Here is a 16849-nt window from a genome sequence, read left to right on the forward strand (position 1 = left end):
CTTTGGGGGTGTTTGTATCTAGGGAAAAGAAAAAAAAAAGGGAAAAAAGAAGAAGTGGTAGAAGTCCATTGAAATTAATGCCTTTGGAGGTGTTTGTATATAGGGAAAAGAAATATTTTTGAAGATAATATTCCATGGAAAATAAAATTCCACGGTTTAGTAGGGTTGCAGTTTTGGTTAGGGTTGCAACTCGGGTCAGGTTGGGTCTGGATTAGGCCATCCCTAGCCCAATCAGAGGTATAGGTAGCATTCCCTCGACTCTAACCCGACCCAACCCAAGCCTCGAGTCGAGAAGGGTCCATCCTAACCCAACCCGCCTCTAACTCTCTAAACCCTAACCAGACCTGACTAAACAGTTTTTTCCTAAATTGGATTGTGTTGCACAAGGCTTTCGGGTTTGCTTTTCCCAACCCTTACTCAACCCAAACCAAGAACACACAAACCCAACCCAAGTCGATATCAGGTTGAACCTGCTAGGTTTAGGTTGAGCCCGACCCAAGTTGCAGCCCTAGTTTTCCTAGAAAAATACGGATATTTGGGATTCTAAAAAAATCCATAGAAAATGAGTCTACCATGAAAAATATTATGGAAAAACATTTCCCTACATCCAAACGGTCCCTTGGTAAGAGTAATCAGTTATCTCTCAGCTTTGATAAAAACACCCTCATTAATTGTCTGTTATCCCTCACCAGCAATTCCCATCTTCTTAAGCAAGGTGAGAATTATATTAGAAAAAAAGCAAGGTGAGATGTATAATTTCTCTACAAAAACTGCAGATTATGATCATGGAATTACTTAACAAAAGAAATAATTACATTTGCATACACATAAAACATTTCTACATTTACTCATCTTGTTCCAGAGATGCAAAAATAATTAAACAATTGAAGATATACTAGTAATACACATAAACTAACGTGCACATGTACCCCAACCCTTCTAAGCCAAATTGAAACCATCTCCGACATTGATTTCCATGACCCCGAATCCGACGGCCACAAAAGCTTGGTCTCCTTGCCAACCAGTGCATGATATCATAAGCTCCATACTAAAGAATGATTTCTAACAACCTGAACCAAACCCTAGTATATAGATTCTAATTACAACACAATAACTTGCATGCATCCCCCCAAAGTACACAAATCATATATAATAAAATAACACCCCCCTATTCTTACCCTTCGCACCCCAAAACCCTAACCTTCACTCATCTTCCCATTATCGAAATTTTGAGCGTAATCGAAAGAGTCATACCGAAACCTTTGAGTAGTGGGCAATTGGTTGGACCCCACAAGTTTTCTAAGCTCAGATCTCACCTTATAGAAAATATGTTTCCAACTTCCTTTGTTCTGAAAACCAAGCATTGTTGTTTCCTCTTCATTTAACTCAAGATCTCTAGCAAAAGTGGGCTTTCTAGACAAGATCCAACCCCATCCCCAATCCCACCATTTCTTCACAGAATTCCCCGCAAATTCTCCTATAGCGGGCATGGATTTGGACCTCCTAAAAGCCCATGAAGTGGATCCACTAGAGAGGGGTTGGAGCCTAAGTGAGAAAGATGAGAGCCTTTTTCTTAAGCCTTGTGGTGATGGGTCTTTTGGATCTGAGATTGGGAGGGAGTCTTTGGTCGGTATTGATGGGAAGAAGGATGGTTTTTGAAAAATTGAGGTTTTGGTCGTTGTGGAGGCCATGGAGAGGATGAAGAGAGCTTGGTGTTGGGTATGTTAGAAGGGAGAAGAAGAAGAAAAAGATTTAAATGAGGTTGGATGTCGCGTTCACAGCTCTATAACAGGCTGTATATTTGGGTCAATATTTTGTTTTGGAAGAGTGTCTTTTGCACCGCAGTCACAGCTGAATTTGTCGGCATTTTATCGGTATACCGTGTCGTGTGTTTGATGATATAAAGTTGAACTTCTCGGAGTATGAAAAGAGTATGAAAACGACATAGAAGAAAGTGACCCGAACCGGATGGGATCAACCTGATTTTGGCTCGGGTTGGGTTGGCATTTCATCAGGTTGGGTTTGTTTAGGGTTGTAGGGTAGGGAAAAGCCAACCCGATTTAATTTCAGGTTGGGTTAGAGTTGAAGGTTGGGTTAGAGTTGAGGCCTTGGTAACCCGATCCGACCTCTGTCCTCTAATTCTATCTTGATTTTCATTGGATTATGTTTTTTTCCGTGTATTTTTCTATTTGGCCCTAAGTGAACCCGAAATCAACCTGACTTGTTTTCGGATTAGATGGGCTGAGTTAGGATTGAGAGATTTAGAGGCAGGTTGGGTTAGGGTGACCATGCTCGCTCAACCCAAGGCTCGGGTTGGGTCGGGTTAGGGATGAGGGAATGCTATCCCAGGTTGGCTTGGGTTGGCCTCAACCCGATCCAATCCGACCCGAATTGCACCACGAGCTGAAGGGGAAATGTATGTGAAATCAAGACCGTTGATCTTCTTGATAGTTCCCTAAATGGTGTTGACAGATCAAGGGCCTAGGATCATCGATAATGGTTATCTCAACCGAAATTACACCGTTGTAGCAGATCTGATCATGTGCATGATGTAAAGTAGGGCCGAAAAATATTATCCCAAAATGAAGTAAGAGACCAGACTGGGTGCAATCGGTGGGACCCGGACCAAATTATAGGGTTTTATTTATTGCTCTCTAGACATTGATCAATCGATTGCAGATCAAAATAGGAGACATTAGATAAACCATATACTATACGTAGACACAAATTAAATTATCTGGACCGTTCATTCAATGGGTCCTTCCTTAGAGAAGCTCCCAACGAAAGCACAGTGATCAGATGACATTATTAAACTCGATTGGTGGCTTGTAATTATCAATTATTAATGAAAATGAGCAACAATCTTCATTTAACCAATAAAGGTCCAACAAATGTTTCAAGACCATTTGATCTTTGGATCATTCAAATGATTTGTAGCAAATCCATGGTTAGATGAATGCAAGTGGGCTCCATTGGAAGTTCCTCTCCCAGTAATTTTTTTCTTGATAATTGTTGAAATAAGCACTGATATCGGCACTACCATGTTTTGATAAATGCACAACCTCAGCTTGTCTTTACTTTTTCAAGTGGCTTCTGAGAAGTTTTGGGGAACCGTAATACATTTGACAGCTGTTTAAAATATAGAAGACAAAATGAGTTACTGCAATTATCAAACAAGGTAGTGCCAATATCATTACCCTTGAATTATCCCTAAGAAGGGATTTTGGCTCAAAATGTCGAGAAATTGGGAATTTCCTCCTATTGTCTTTTAACCCACGTGAAATTGCTGGTACAGTGGTACCGCGTTAAGTGTGGGTCCCACTTGCGTAGTGTCGGTTGTAAGCCTTGGATCCGATTTTATAAGTGCTTTCTTTTTCCCACCGACAGAGTGAAAGGAAAACGATATGAAGACACAAGTCTGTTACGGGAGTCCCGAACAACGCACTCAAAAGTACCACGTTTACTAAACAGGAATATATTGGGCATTTTATAAGATATTGAGGGTATATTTGTCTAAAAAGACTGCCATAATTAAAAAATACTAATAAGATTTGCTTGGCACCATCCAGAAAGCATTTCGACAAACAGCTGTTGCATGAGAGTGCAGCCACCTCAGATAAATAAAATTAATAAGACAAAACTTAGCCTATGTGGCTGCACTCTTATGCAAAAGCTGTTCCGCAAAATACCTCTGCAATGATCCCTAGCAAATCCCATTAAAGAAAAAGACTCCATTTATATATTTGTTGGGTTTAAGTCCAGCCCAATAAAGGCTTATTTGGAATATTGTTTAAACTAGAGGGACACTATGGTCTTTCTATACTTTAAGCATATCTCCAAGTGTAGCCCTAATCTTTGGCAACTGTAGAACAACACAAAATAGAAGAAAAAAGAAGTGAAATTCCCCCTGAACAGCAGTAATCAAACCGACGATCAGAGGTCGATCCGCAGTCCGATTGAGCTAATTTTTTGGACAGCAGGTTCATGACATCTTGATCTACATTCTGAACGGTTGGATTGTGATTTTGAGTTCTCTAAATCAGATTTCTTGGTCTTTTACGAACAACAAATTTTGGATGAGATCTTCACCACTTTCTTCATTTTTTCTTCTTGTTTGGAGTTGATATTGTTTCTCTATCTTCACACATATTTGTGGATTCCACTGTTGTGGAATGGGGGATGTTTATCCCATTGTTGATGTTGAGAATTAGGTTTTGTACCTAAAGTATTATAGTGAAGATTTGGGTGGACTCCGAGAAAGTTTCCGTGGTTTTTATCCTTCACATTGAAGGAGTTTTCTACTTAAAAATTCTCTTGCGTTGATTGTGGCTGTTTGTTGATACTTTATTTGTGGTTCATATATTTTCATTGTTCATGTTCAATCGTTTCCTCACAGGTTCGATCAAAGTAGGAAAGGATTTTTTCCCAATATAATGGTATCAGAGCATTCGGGTTTTTTGCACACAAGGTGTTTGTGATATTGCTTGAGAAAAGCAAGCTTGTTATTGACTTTGATTGAACGATAGAACCGAATTTGAATAGAATTATCAGCTTGAATGGAAGGAATTATCATGTTTGGAGGGGTAAAATAGAAGACCTTCTATATGTGAAGCGTTGGCATCTACCGGTGTTCGGCGATACAAAACCTGATAACATGACAGATGCCGATTAGACTCTTGAGCATAAAGTTGTGTGCGGGTTCATTCGACAATATGTGGATGATAATGTTTTGAATCACATCAATAAAGAATCACATGCCAAGACTCTATGGAGCAAGCTCGAGTCGTTGTATGCGTGAAAGACCGGCAACAACAAAATGTACTTGATAAAACAATTTATGGGGTTGAGATATAGAGATGGCCAAAATATATCCGATCACTTGAATGAGTTTTAAGGAGTGATAGACCAACTTTCAGCCATGAATATTAAATTTGAAGATAAGGTACAAGGGCTTTGGTTGCTTAGTACTCTACCGGACTCGTGGGAGACATTTCGTTTGTCGTTGAGTAATTCTGCTCCTGATGGTATTGTCACCATGGACTTTGTTAAGAGTAGCATTTGGAATGAGAAAATGACAAGAAAAACTCAAGGTTCTTCATCCCACACTGAAGCTTTGGTTGCCGAAAGCAGGGGGAGAAGTCAAAGTAGAGGTCCAAAAGGTAAACACAAGAGCCGAAGTAAGTCACTGTCATGGAAAAAGAATGTAAAGTGCTATGAGTGTGGCAAGAAGGGCCATATTAAGAAAAATTGCTTCCAGCTGAAAAAGGAGAAGAAAAATGGTAATGACAACAATAAGAAGAAGGATCATAATGATGATGATCGGGTCGACACCGCTACTAAGGAACTTATCATTGTGTGTTATGATAATAATGTGAATTTTGCATACAGTGAGACGACTTGGGTCATTGATAGTGGAGCTTCGCTTCATATCACATCAAAGGAGTTCTTTACTTCCTACACGCCAGGGAACTTTGGCACATTGAAGATAGGCAATAATGGCTTGGCCAAAGTTGTAGGTGTGGGAGATGTGTGTTTGGAGGCAAATAATAGAACAAAGCTGGTTCTCAGAGATGTCAGACATGTACCAAATATTCGTTTGAATTTGATTTCAATTGGGAAACTCAATGATGAAGGGTTTTGCAATACCTTTGATAATGGACAGTGGAAACTCACAAAAGGCTCATTAGTTGTGGCTAGAGAAAAGAAGGAGTCTTCTTTATATTTGTTGCAGGCTAAGATTTCCAACGATATTTGTAATGTCGTGGAAGATGGGAATGCGACTGAGTTGTGGCACACGCAACTGGGTCATATGAGTAAGAAAGGTATGGGCTTATTGGCTAAGAAGAATTTACTAGAGTGTAAAAACTTGAGAAATGTGCACAATGCTTGGCTGGGAAATAGAGAAAAGTTTCATTTCAAAGTCACCATCCTTCGAGAAAATCAGATTTATTAGAATTGGTACATTCAGATGTTTGTGGTCCAATAAAACCATTAACACTTGGTGGTGCTTCTTACTTTGTTAGCTTCATTGATGACCATTCCACGAAACTTTGGGTTTATGCCTTAAAGACGAAGGACCAAGCGTTAGATGTATTCAAGCAGTTTTAAACTTCAGTAGAGAGACAGACTGGAAAGAAGTTGAAATGCATCCGGTCAGACAATGGTGGTGAGTACATCGGACCATTTGATGAGTACTGCAGACAGCAGGGTATTCGACATCAGAAGACACCTACTAAAATGCCTCAGTTGAACGGCATAGTAGAAAGAATGAACAGAACATTGGTTGAGAGAGTTAGATGCCTGATTTCAGATACCAAATTGTCAAAATCCTTTTGGGGTGAGGCTTTAAGTACAATGCTTATCCCCCACTGTTGATTTAGATGGTAATGTGCCTGGCAGAGTTTGGTTTGGCAAGGATGTCTCCTATAACCATCTAAGAGTATTTGGCTGCAAAGCATTTGTTCATGTTCCGAGGGATGAGAGGTCTAAGCTGGATGTCAAGACGCGACAATGCATCTTTCTTGGTTATGGTTCTGATGAGTTCGGCTACAGACTTTACGATCTATTTGAGAAGAAAATTGTGAGGAGTCGAGATGTTGTTTTTGTTGAGAATCAGACTATAATGGATATTAAGAAGATAGAGAAGACAGTATCCCGATATTCTGATGTTTGGGTTGATGTTGACCCAGCCCCATCCACCGAGTTGCAGAGACAGCTGCAAGATCAGGTTGAAGATGATAGTCAGTATGATGTTCAGGATCAGATTCCGTATCAGATTCAGGATGACCAGCAGAGTGTAGATGATAGTAATGCTCAAGCAGATGATGTTATTGATGTTCAGCAGCATGCACCTACAGTTCCACCAGCTACCGTTTTGAGGAGGTCTACCAGAGACCGACATCCATCGATTCGTTATATACTCTCCTGAGGAGTTTATATTACTGACAGATGCAGGTGAGCCTGAAAGGTTTGAAGAAGCAATGGAGGATGCGAATAAGAAAGAATGGGTTGATGCGATGCAAGATGAGTTGAAATCGTTCCATGACAATCACACCTTTGAGTTTGTGACATTGCCTAAGGGCAAGAGAGCTTTCAAGAATCGATGGATTTATAGGTTGAAGGATGATGGGAATTCTTCACATCCTCGATACAAAGCTAGGCTGGTCGTTAAGAGTTTCAGTCAGAAAAAGCGAGTTGATTATGATGATATCTTCTCGCCCGTTGTGAAAATGTCTTCAATCCTGATTGTCTTGGGTTTGGCAGCTAGTCTTGATCTTGAGATTGAGCAAATGGATGTGAAGACCGCTTTCCTTCATGGTGATTTGGAGGAAGATATATACATGGAGCAGCCAGAGGGTTTCAAAGTGAAAGGTAAAGAGAACGATGTTTGCAAGCTAAAGAAGAGCTTATATGGGTTGAAGCAAGCGCCTAGACAATGGTACAAAAAGTTTGAGTCTTTTATGGGAGAGCAAGCCTATAAGAATACCACTTCTGATCATTGTGTCTTTGTAAAGAAGTTCTTAGAAAATGACTTCATCGTTTTACTACTTTGATGACATGCTTATAATTGGCCAAAACGCTTTGAGGATTAAAAAGTTGAAGCAAGATTTGAGCAAGTCGTTTTCAATGAAAGACTTGGGGCCGGCTAAGCAAATTCTTGATATGAGGATCAGTCGTGATAGAAAGGCCAAGAGGTTACGGTGGTCTCAAGAGAAGTACATAGACAAAGTGCTTCAAATGTTCAAAATGGATAAAGCTAAAGTGCTGAGCACGCCTCTTGCTACACACTTCAAGCTTAGTAGGAAACAATGTCCATCGAGTGAGAATGAGGTGAAAGACATGGAAAGAGTTCCTTATGCATCCACCGTGGGTAGTTTGATGTATGCAATTGTTTGCACAAGGCTAGACATAGCTCATGCGGTTGGAGTAGTTAGTCGGTTTACTTCAAATCCAGGAAGAGAGCATTGGAATGCAGTGAAGTAGATCCGACGATATCTCCATGGCACTTCTAGTTTAAAACTTTCATTTGGAAGTGAGAAGCCGATTGTTGTTGGGTATACCGATTCAGACATGGCAGGAGATGTTGATTCTAGGAAATTTACTTCAGGCTATTTGGTCAATTTTACAGGGGGAGCTGTGGCTTGGCAGTCAAGATTGCAGAAATGTGTTGCTTTGTCTATAACAGAGGCAGAATTCATCGCAGCAATTGAAGCTTGCAAGGAGTTGCTTATGATGAAAGGGCTTACGCAGGAACTTGGTCTCACTCAAGAAAGGTATGTGCTACTTTTTTATAGTCAAAGTGCTATCCACCTCGCGAAAAATTTCACTTTTCATGCGAGGTCGAAACATATCGACGTGAGGTATCATCTGATACGAGACATCTTAGAGTGCAAAGAGTTGGAACTACAGAAAGTACATACTGAAGACAATGGTTCAGACATGATGACAAAGGCACTTCCGAGAGAGAAGTTTGAGTATTGCCGGCACCTGGCCTGCATGGATTCCACTTGAGAAGTTAGTGTTGTAATCTCCCTCATTGGGCTAGAGGGGGAGATTTGTTGGGTTTAAGTCTAGCCCAATAAGGGCTTATTTGGAATTTTGTTTAAACTAGAGGGACACTATGGTCTTTCTATACTTTAAGCATATCTCCAAGTGTAGCCCTAATCTTTGGCAACTGTGTAACAACACAAAATAGAAGAAAAAAGAAGTAAAATTTCCAGGAAATAGGGGTTTCTGCACTGCAGTAATCAAACTGACGATCGGAAGTCAATTTGTGGTCAGATTGAGCTGATTTTTGGACAGCAGATTCGTGACATCTTGATCTACATTCTGAATGGTTGGATTGTGATTTGGACTTCTCTAAATCAGTTTTCTGGGTCTTTTACGGACAGCAAATTTTGGGTGAGATCTTCACCACTTTCTTCATTTTTTCTTCTTGTTTGGAGTTGATATTGTTTCTCTATCTTCACTCATATTTGTGGATTCTATTGTTGTTGGAATGGGGGATGTTTATCCCATTGTTGATGTTGAGAATTAGGTTTTGTACCTAAAGTATTATAGTGAAGATTTGGGTGGACTAAGAGAAAGGTCCCGTGGTTTTTATCCTTCACGTTGAAGGAGTTTTCTACTTAAAAATTCTCTTGCATGCGTTGATTGCGGTTGTTTGTTGATACTTTATTTGTGGTTCGTATATTTTCATTGTTTGTGTTCAATCGTTTCCTCACAGGTTCGATCAAAGTGGAAAAGGGTTTTTCCCCAACAATATTGTTGGTTCAAGGGCTCATTATTAGGAGGGTTGTATGATATTTCCACCGGCAGGCAAATCAACTATAACTAGAAACTCCAGCTGATTTTGAATAAATTTCAGAGATGAAGTTATTTTGGAACTGAATTGATAAAAAAACCTTCTATAAACATAACTAAAATGAAATTATAACCCCCATGCTGTTAACATTACTCACAATCTTTTCAAGCTCATTAGATATGTAGAACTCTTACCATGCGAGCAGGAAAATGGAGATAACAGACGAGACAAACACGAGAGAGAATGTCATGTATGATATTTCCACCCCTTGCTTTGGATCTCCTATAGCTCAAAAACCTTGCAAATTGGTGAAACCTAATATCCTCAATGATATTTCCACTCCCTTGTCCGGCATTGCCTTGAATTTCCACTTAAATATGTGTATAAATATAGTGCGTCCTACCTTTGACTCATATGGACCATTCCCTTGATTACTCGTAATAAAGCTTTATAGTGTGTCTTACCTTTACCTCATATGGACCATTCACTTATTACTTTTAATTAACCTTTGCTTCTCTTATATATGGCCCAAAAATCATGTAAATTTTCCAAACCTAACATCCTACAATGTGTAGGTTTTTTTTTTTTTTTGGGGGTTTTGGGCCATAAGATATCATAAGCAAGGCATTTGTCGAATGGGGCAGTTCAGAACAATTAAAGGTGGGACCCATTCTGTTGTAATAGACATGCTGTTACCTAGGGATGCAACTCGGTCCGGGTTGGATGAGGCCAACCCGAGGTAGCATTATCTAGACCCTAACCTGATCCACTCCGAGCCTCAAGTTGAGGACGGCCAACCCTAATCCAACCTGCCTCTAAATCTCACAGCCCTAACCTGATTCTCCAAATAGGGTTAGGTTGGGTTGGGTTCGGGTGGACCCAGATCGAGAAAAAAAAAGAAAAATATACAAAAAATTGGATATTAGTTCAGTTCGAGTTAGGCCATGTGTATATAAAAAATTGGATACTAGTTCAGTTCAAGTGGCAAAAAACTCACGATAAAATTAAGGGGACATGTTAGGGTTGGATCTAGAGTCGGGTTGCCCAAGGTCTCAACACTATACGGTGACTCTGGTCTTTTTCGACAAGACCGTGCGATGTCCCATTCCTCTTCTAGTTTACCTACTATAGTACCAAACTGAATTGAAATTAAACTCGGCCCATTCTTTTACTAAAAGGATTGAACCGAATAAAGAATGAATATCCAATGTATTTGCATATATCTTTCATATAACCAAACGATAGGTAGATAAGTGCGGAGTGGATAACTACAGAAAGCACGTCTACGTAGTAAGCCCAGCCCAAGATTTGTGTGCTCCTATTCTAACTTTCTCAGAGCCTGCAGCAGCACAATTGAGATTATTATTGGGGCAGGTATAAGAACCATTTCATCGGACATGCGTATTTTTTATTTTCCAATGGATTCACATCTTTCATTCATTAAAATTGTTTGGTGTAGTTTTTTGCCTTTCATACTTGTGCTCTTTTTCCTCTTAGCCCTTGTTTGGCGAGCTAATGTAAGTTTTCGATGAGATTTTTAATATTATCCTTGAAACATTCAAATCCCAACCCAAACCGACCTAATGAAAGGCAAACCTAAACAGAGGCAGATCGGATACGCGTTAGCCCAACCATTGATACGCGTGAGCCCAACCCAAGTTGCACCATAGTAATAGCTCATCATCTTGCATTGAGGTTGGGCCCTACAATTTTGTAACCAAATAGACTATGGAAAATTAAAATCATGTCTTCTTTCGTAGAAACAAATACCCTCATGTAAATCTAATACCTAAAAATGAAAATTTACAACCACTAGATAAGATGAAAGCTCTAAAATCTAGAGAGAACAAATATGAATCTTTCCTCTATAGAAAATCAAAGTTACATGTTTCTTGTATAGAAAATCAAATTCAAATCTTGCCTATAGATACAAAAAACCCCACATGAAACATAAAAAAAAATACAGAAAATAAATTGAAACACAGAAACAATTCTTCCAAAGATTCCTATCAGAAACCCGACCCCCTCAATTGCCCCAACCCAACCCCCTCAATTTTGCCCAAACGGCCAAACCTATAATCAAACGAGTGACTTATCCTCATCCTCATAACGCCACCCCCCATCATCGAAGTTCTTAGAGTAGCTGAACGAGTCATAAGTCGGTAACTTGTTCCGAGCTCGCCTCATTCTTCTCACTCTGATAACCCTCCGCTTCAGATACAAAGAAAACCACACAACCCTTCTTTTGATCCCCACCATCCATCGACTCTTCCATTTAACAGAAACCATGGTTCTCACACATGAAGATGAAAATGAGGGGGAGTTTATAGTAATTTTATCGTGGCTGTGTTTTTCTCATTTTTTGAAAGGGTGATGTCACCGAGATATGGCGTATCTGCCACTAATAAATTCGAAATATTACTTTTGATTGCGCATTTAAATTTCTTTTAATTCTTATTTAAGAGCAAAATCTGGACCTATTAATACAATATATTGGTTGATATTTCGATGACTTACATGCAAGGTTTTAAATTTCGGTTTCGGAGGTACTTTCGGTCCGATCCGAAACCAGAATTTTAGCCAAAATCCTGAAATTTCAGGCGAAATTTGGTAACGGGCACTCGAAATATCATTTTTTGGGCCGAGATTACAGAAATTTTGGTAATTTTGGCTGAAATTCTATAAAGGAATAAAAAATTAATATTTTATCTTAACTGAAATTTCTGAAATTTCGACCAAAATTTCCACCGAAATTTGGTACGTTTCGGGAATTTTGGTTTCGGTGTTGACTCGTTCGAAATTTAAAACCTTGCTTACATGACATGTTGTGATTTTTCATAGAAATCCTAGGATAAGCTGTCCTTGGATTGGATATCCTGCTTGAATATGTTTATCTTAAAACTGTAGTTAGCAAAACTTGGTATGGCAAAAAACGGGACAAGAAAATTTGTGTTTTAGTAAGGTATTAGTTCGAAACAATACGCTTCATGAATAGAACAAAAACAGAAAAAGAAAATACGTTCAATCAATAGAACAGGCTTAACACATTTTGGTATTATAATTAAAAAATTGTATGTGTATAAGTTTCTCCTTTTATCTCTATATATGAATACGTAACACCAAAATCATGAGAATATCAGTAACTTAAAGAGGATGAGAGAGAGATCGAGAGAGTGAGTGAGTGGAAATAGGATGCTTAGGGCATATGTGGGTATAATCATCTTGGGGGTAATTTTATAATTTATAAAATAGAGCAGGGGTCAAATTAGAAATTTGGTTTATTAAATACGTTTAATACTTCTAAAATATTAACCATGCTTGAAACTATCTTGTCTAATGTTCACCAATTTTGTTCTAGCAATATTTCTCCAAGCACAAATGGTGGCATGAATCGAACATAGAAAGTATATTCAAGGAAAAATAAACCAGGTTTAATTATCATTGTTAGAATTTTGAAGTCAAAAGTGAATTCTTAAAGTTAAAATTTTATAAGGGAGATTCAAAATAAGAATCTCCTTCTTTTTTCAAACATATTGTCTTTTGTGGTGTCTTGTGACTTGAACCCAACATCCAGTGTGACGTGTAAGTGGGTTTGAACTCCAATGCTAGTTTTTAGTCCCACAATGAAAAGTTTAAGAAACTCTCACCTCCTTATAAGAGATAGAGCGGAGGAAAGGCTTGGTCCTTTCAGGGGGTATTGAAATTTGTTGGGTGACCCAGTTTTACATAAACCAAAGTTCATACAAACACGCATGCGCGCCGGGCTGAGCCGTGGTCTGAGGTCTTGGTTTCGAGTTTGGGTTAAATAAAATATATTTTTTTATCCAAAACGGTTTTGTAATTCTTTAAAATAAAAATCTTGAGATTTTATTTTGTAAATGGTTTTGTAATTACTATCTTTAATTTTTATTACTGTTTTATAACCATTTCATTTTCTTCATGTGATTGTTGGAGAGAGACATTTTCTCTCATTAAAGGGACGTTTTCTCCTCCCAAGGGTGAACTTCTTCTCTATAAAATAGAGAGAGAAGGAATCACTTTTTTTACTGATTTAGAGAGAAAAAGAAGCACACCGTTTGTTACAGAAACATACTGGTTTTACACAGAAAAATACACATTTCTCTCATTGTATTTTTGCTCCTTCCTCCTACGTTTTGTTTTGTTCCGTGTCTGAATACAGTTCCAACATGATTCAAAATGGACCAGTAAGTGAGTACTTATATAATGCAGTCGGTGAGGGCTATTTTATCTTGGAGCGTCAATTTGCAGATCCCAGTTGTTTCGTAGGGGCGGATACGATTCTTAACAAAAGAGACCATTGTGCCCGACTCAGTTGTTCTGCCTTCTTCAATAACATTCTAATTTGCAAAGGGCTTTCCGTCAAATCGATAAGTGCAATTTGATTTTTACAGTTTTATTCTCATTTTGAAATTTACAACAATACATAAAATTTGGGTTCGAATAACTCCAGATTCTGGTTCGAGTAACCAAATTTGAGTTCAAGTAAGTCAAAGATTAGTCCCTTCATTCAATTATTTCCAATAGTTATCCATACTGCGAGCAGTGCAATTGTAAACTTTCTTAGGAAAATGTAGGTTGATGAAGTCAGATGGGCTTATCTTGATCCTTTAATTTATCACCCAATATTGGTGATAAAAATCATAGTAATTAGTTAATTTATCAAGCTTTAGGGTTTCTATTAGGCAATGTAAATACCTATTTTCCATAGTGTTGGAACAAGATAAATCGAGATAAAAATAGGGTTGATTGGGGTGCCGAGAGTGGCCTGTGATAAGGAGTCACAATCATTCTTAGGCCGTTTTGTTTTGGATTTTGGGAATTGATTTTGAGTCCAATACTCATTATGAGACTCAAAATTAAATCATTTGAGTCTGGTAATCAGTTCTCTACTTAAACTCTAAAACGAATACGGCCTTCGTTGAGAAACTTACTTAAACCCTATTTGTTTTGGATTTTGAGAGCCGATTATGAGCCCAAAATGGATTGCTGGACTCAAAAAAAAAAAAAAAATGTAATTTTGAGTCCAATTATAAATTTTGGACTCACAATCGGTGCTCAAAATCCAAAACAAAGAGGGCCTCAGTCAAGTGTTTCCAGGAGCAATTTTTATATTGGACAATTGCCGCTCACTAATTTTGTAATCTAAATCATATTTTTAATTTATAAAGGGTGTTATCTTCAAAAGAAAAATCCTAAAAGTCGCATGTCAATATTTGAAAAAGAAAGAAAAGAAAAGAAGAAAATGTGTAAGTAGGATATTTTTGTAATTCAGAATGGAATTTTTTTTATGGGTAAGCTGGGGTTTCGCTGTTTATTAGAGATAGAGAAAGAGAAAGAGAAAGATGTTACATTCATGGGCACAATAAGCTATCGCTAACTCGCAAAGACATGAGAGAGGGAATCCAAAACTAGAAAAATACCATTCTAAATTCTAATTTAGAATGGAATTTTTCCTTTGTTTTTTGAGTGATAAGAATCGTCTTCGGAGAATGTGGGGAAAGGGTGGTAAGGTCATTGTCAAAATTATTTGTCATTCTACCGGAAACAATAGGGGCCTTCCAATCATTTCCCATTTAACTATTTGATTGAATTTGATATAGTGACCCACTCCAACCTTTGACAAAATGTGTCTTCCATCTCCACCGTACACATGGATGCACATGTTTAAGAAGTTCAGAACCGTTGGTTTAGTGGGTTAATCAGGTAATGCAATAGTTCGGACTTTGCCTACATAATAAGCATGGAAATGCTATACGGAAAGTTACTTTTACGCTTCTTTCAAAAAGACACACTGCCTCGTTTTGGTGATTAGGTCCCTCGATCCCAGCATTACCTAACGAGACGGGTTGGTTGGGTCGGATTGTGTTGGCGTTAGGAAAAACCAACCTGATTTACTTTTTGGGTTCGGTTAGGTGTGGGTTCGGGCAACCCGACTAGACCTGACCCGAACCCAAACCTAACCTCCCCCAAATTTTATCGTGATTTCAAAATCGAGTTTTAATATGGTGAAGGTACCACCGTTGATACTTGATTCAACAGGTTGGATCAAATATGAAGGGTGGTACCTCTACGGTAATGTTGTAAGGCCTTACACTATATAATTTCTCTTCAAAATCATAGGGTAATAGGTAATGTTTTTTCCTTTGTATTTTTCTGTTTTCACCTTGGGCCAACCCGAACCCAATTCGCTCCACCCGACCCGATTCGGAAAATAGATTGGGTTTGGAAAATCAACTTGGATTTGGAAAATCGGCTTAGGTTTGGGGTTGAGAGATTTAAAGCAGGGTTGGTTTAGGGTAGACGCTCCTTGACATGATGCTGGGGTTGGGGGTGGGGTTGAGAATAGCTTCATCGGAATTCTAGGTGAAAGTCATCGGAATACTAGACGACAGTCAAACATGCCTTATTTAGGGTTCAACATTCAAATTGGGTAATTCATTTGATTTTCACTAAAAGCCTGTTTGTTTCAGATTGTGATAACCGATTGTGCTCCCAAAACCTATTATTGGACTCAAATTTACAATTAAATTTGAGTTGGATAATAGGTTTGAGGCTAATAATCGGCTGCCATAATCTCAAATGAACAGGACCTAAATCATTCCCTATTCGTTTGAGATTATGACCACCAATTGTGAGCCCCCAACTGTTTGTTTGGATTCAAAATTACATTGATTTTGAGTCCAGTAATCGGCTGGGGGCATCCAATCGGTTGTCACAATCTTAAATGAACAGGCCCGTTTAAATGAGATTATCGAGTAGGACTTAGGAGTGATAAAAACAAATGGTGGTAATACAGTAATACCAGTTTGCAACAAGAAATAAAACAGAAAATCCAAGAGACTCATCAAATTACTTCTAGTGAGCAAAGGTGTCCATGCAAGGAGAGAAAGGAAAGGTACAGAACTCTGAAGGAAAATCGTTCTGGGTTATGGTCGAAAACTTCTCCATCTTAGACTTGTTGAGATGATAGGAAAATATTGTACCATCCTTCACAAGAAAAACAACCTCTAGATCAGGGTGAAAAGCTTGGAAATTTAATCTCCATGGGCCGAGCCGAGGAAATTTCTGTACTAAAGCTTGGATTCTGATACGATGCTTCAACACTCATTCACTATTTCTGCAATCTCTAAGTGTCCATATTTCCAATTTGGAAGTGTCAGACATAATGAAGACACCCACCAGACTCCCCTAAGTGACCAATGTTAGTGATTTTGGATTTTCAAAATCATGTATTTTGCATGTTTTAGTGTTTTGGAAAATGTTTTATCAAAAGCGTTTGGGAAAAAGAAAATGTTTTCTTGGAAAGATTTGCTTTTACAAAAGGATGTAGAAGTGTAGTTGAAAAGATAGTCCCCTACCGGATGAGAGAAAAGAAAGAGAAGGGCTTATAAAGCACTACTTTTCTATTACTTGTTTGATTGCACATTGGGTTGAACCTGCAGGACGGTGCAACGCACCGTTCGCTCATGCGCGCGCACGGCGTGGGCAATGGGCTATAAGGCGCATAGTGGCGCTTTATTGGCG

General features: G+C 38.6%; 1 protein-coding gene across 1 annotated transcript; it reads right to left on the bottom strand.

The window, feature by feature from the left end:
* Positions 1–791: 791 nt before the first annotated feature.
* LOC143845489 (uncharacterized) lies at positions 792–1783 on the bottom strand. The gene has a single exon (XM_077353858.1). The coding sequence runs from the start codon at positions 1689–1691 to the stop codon at positions 1197–1199; it is 495 nt and encodes a 164-aa protein (XP_077209973.1). The 5' UTR covers positions 1692–1783; the 3' UTR covers positions 792–1196.
* Between the last annotated feature and the right edge of the window lie 15066 nt (positions 1784–16849).

This window comes from Tasmannia lanceolata, unplaced genomic scaffold, assembly GCF_043159265.1.
Source record: "Tasmannia lanceolata isolate RefF3 unplaced genomic scaffold, GAP_Taslan_0.1 ptg000015l, whole genome shotgun sequence".
Classification (NCBI taxonomy): Eukaryota; Viridiplantae; Streptophyta; class Magnoliopsida; order Canellales; family Winteraceae; genus Tasmannia; species Tasmannia lanceolata.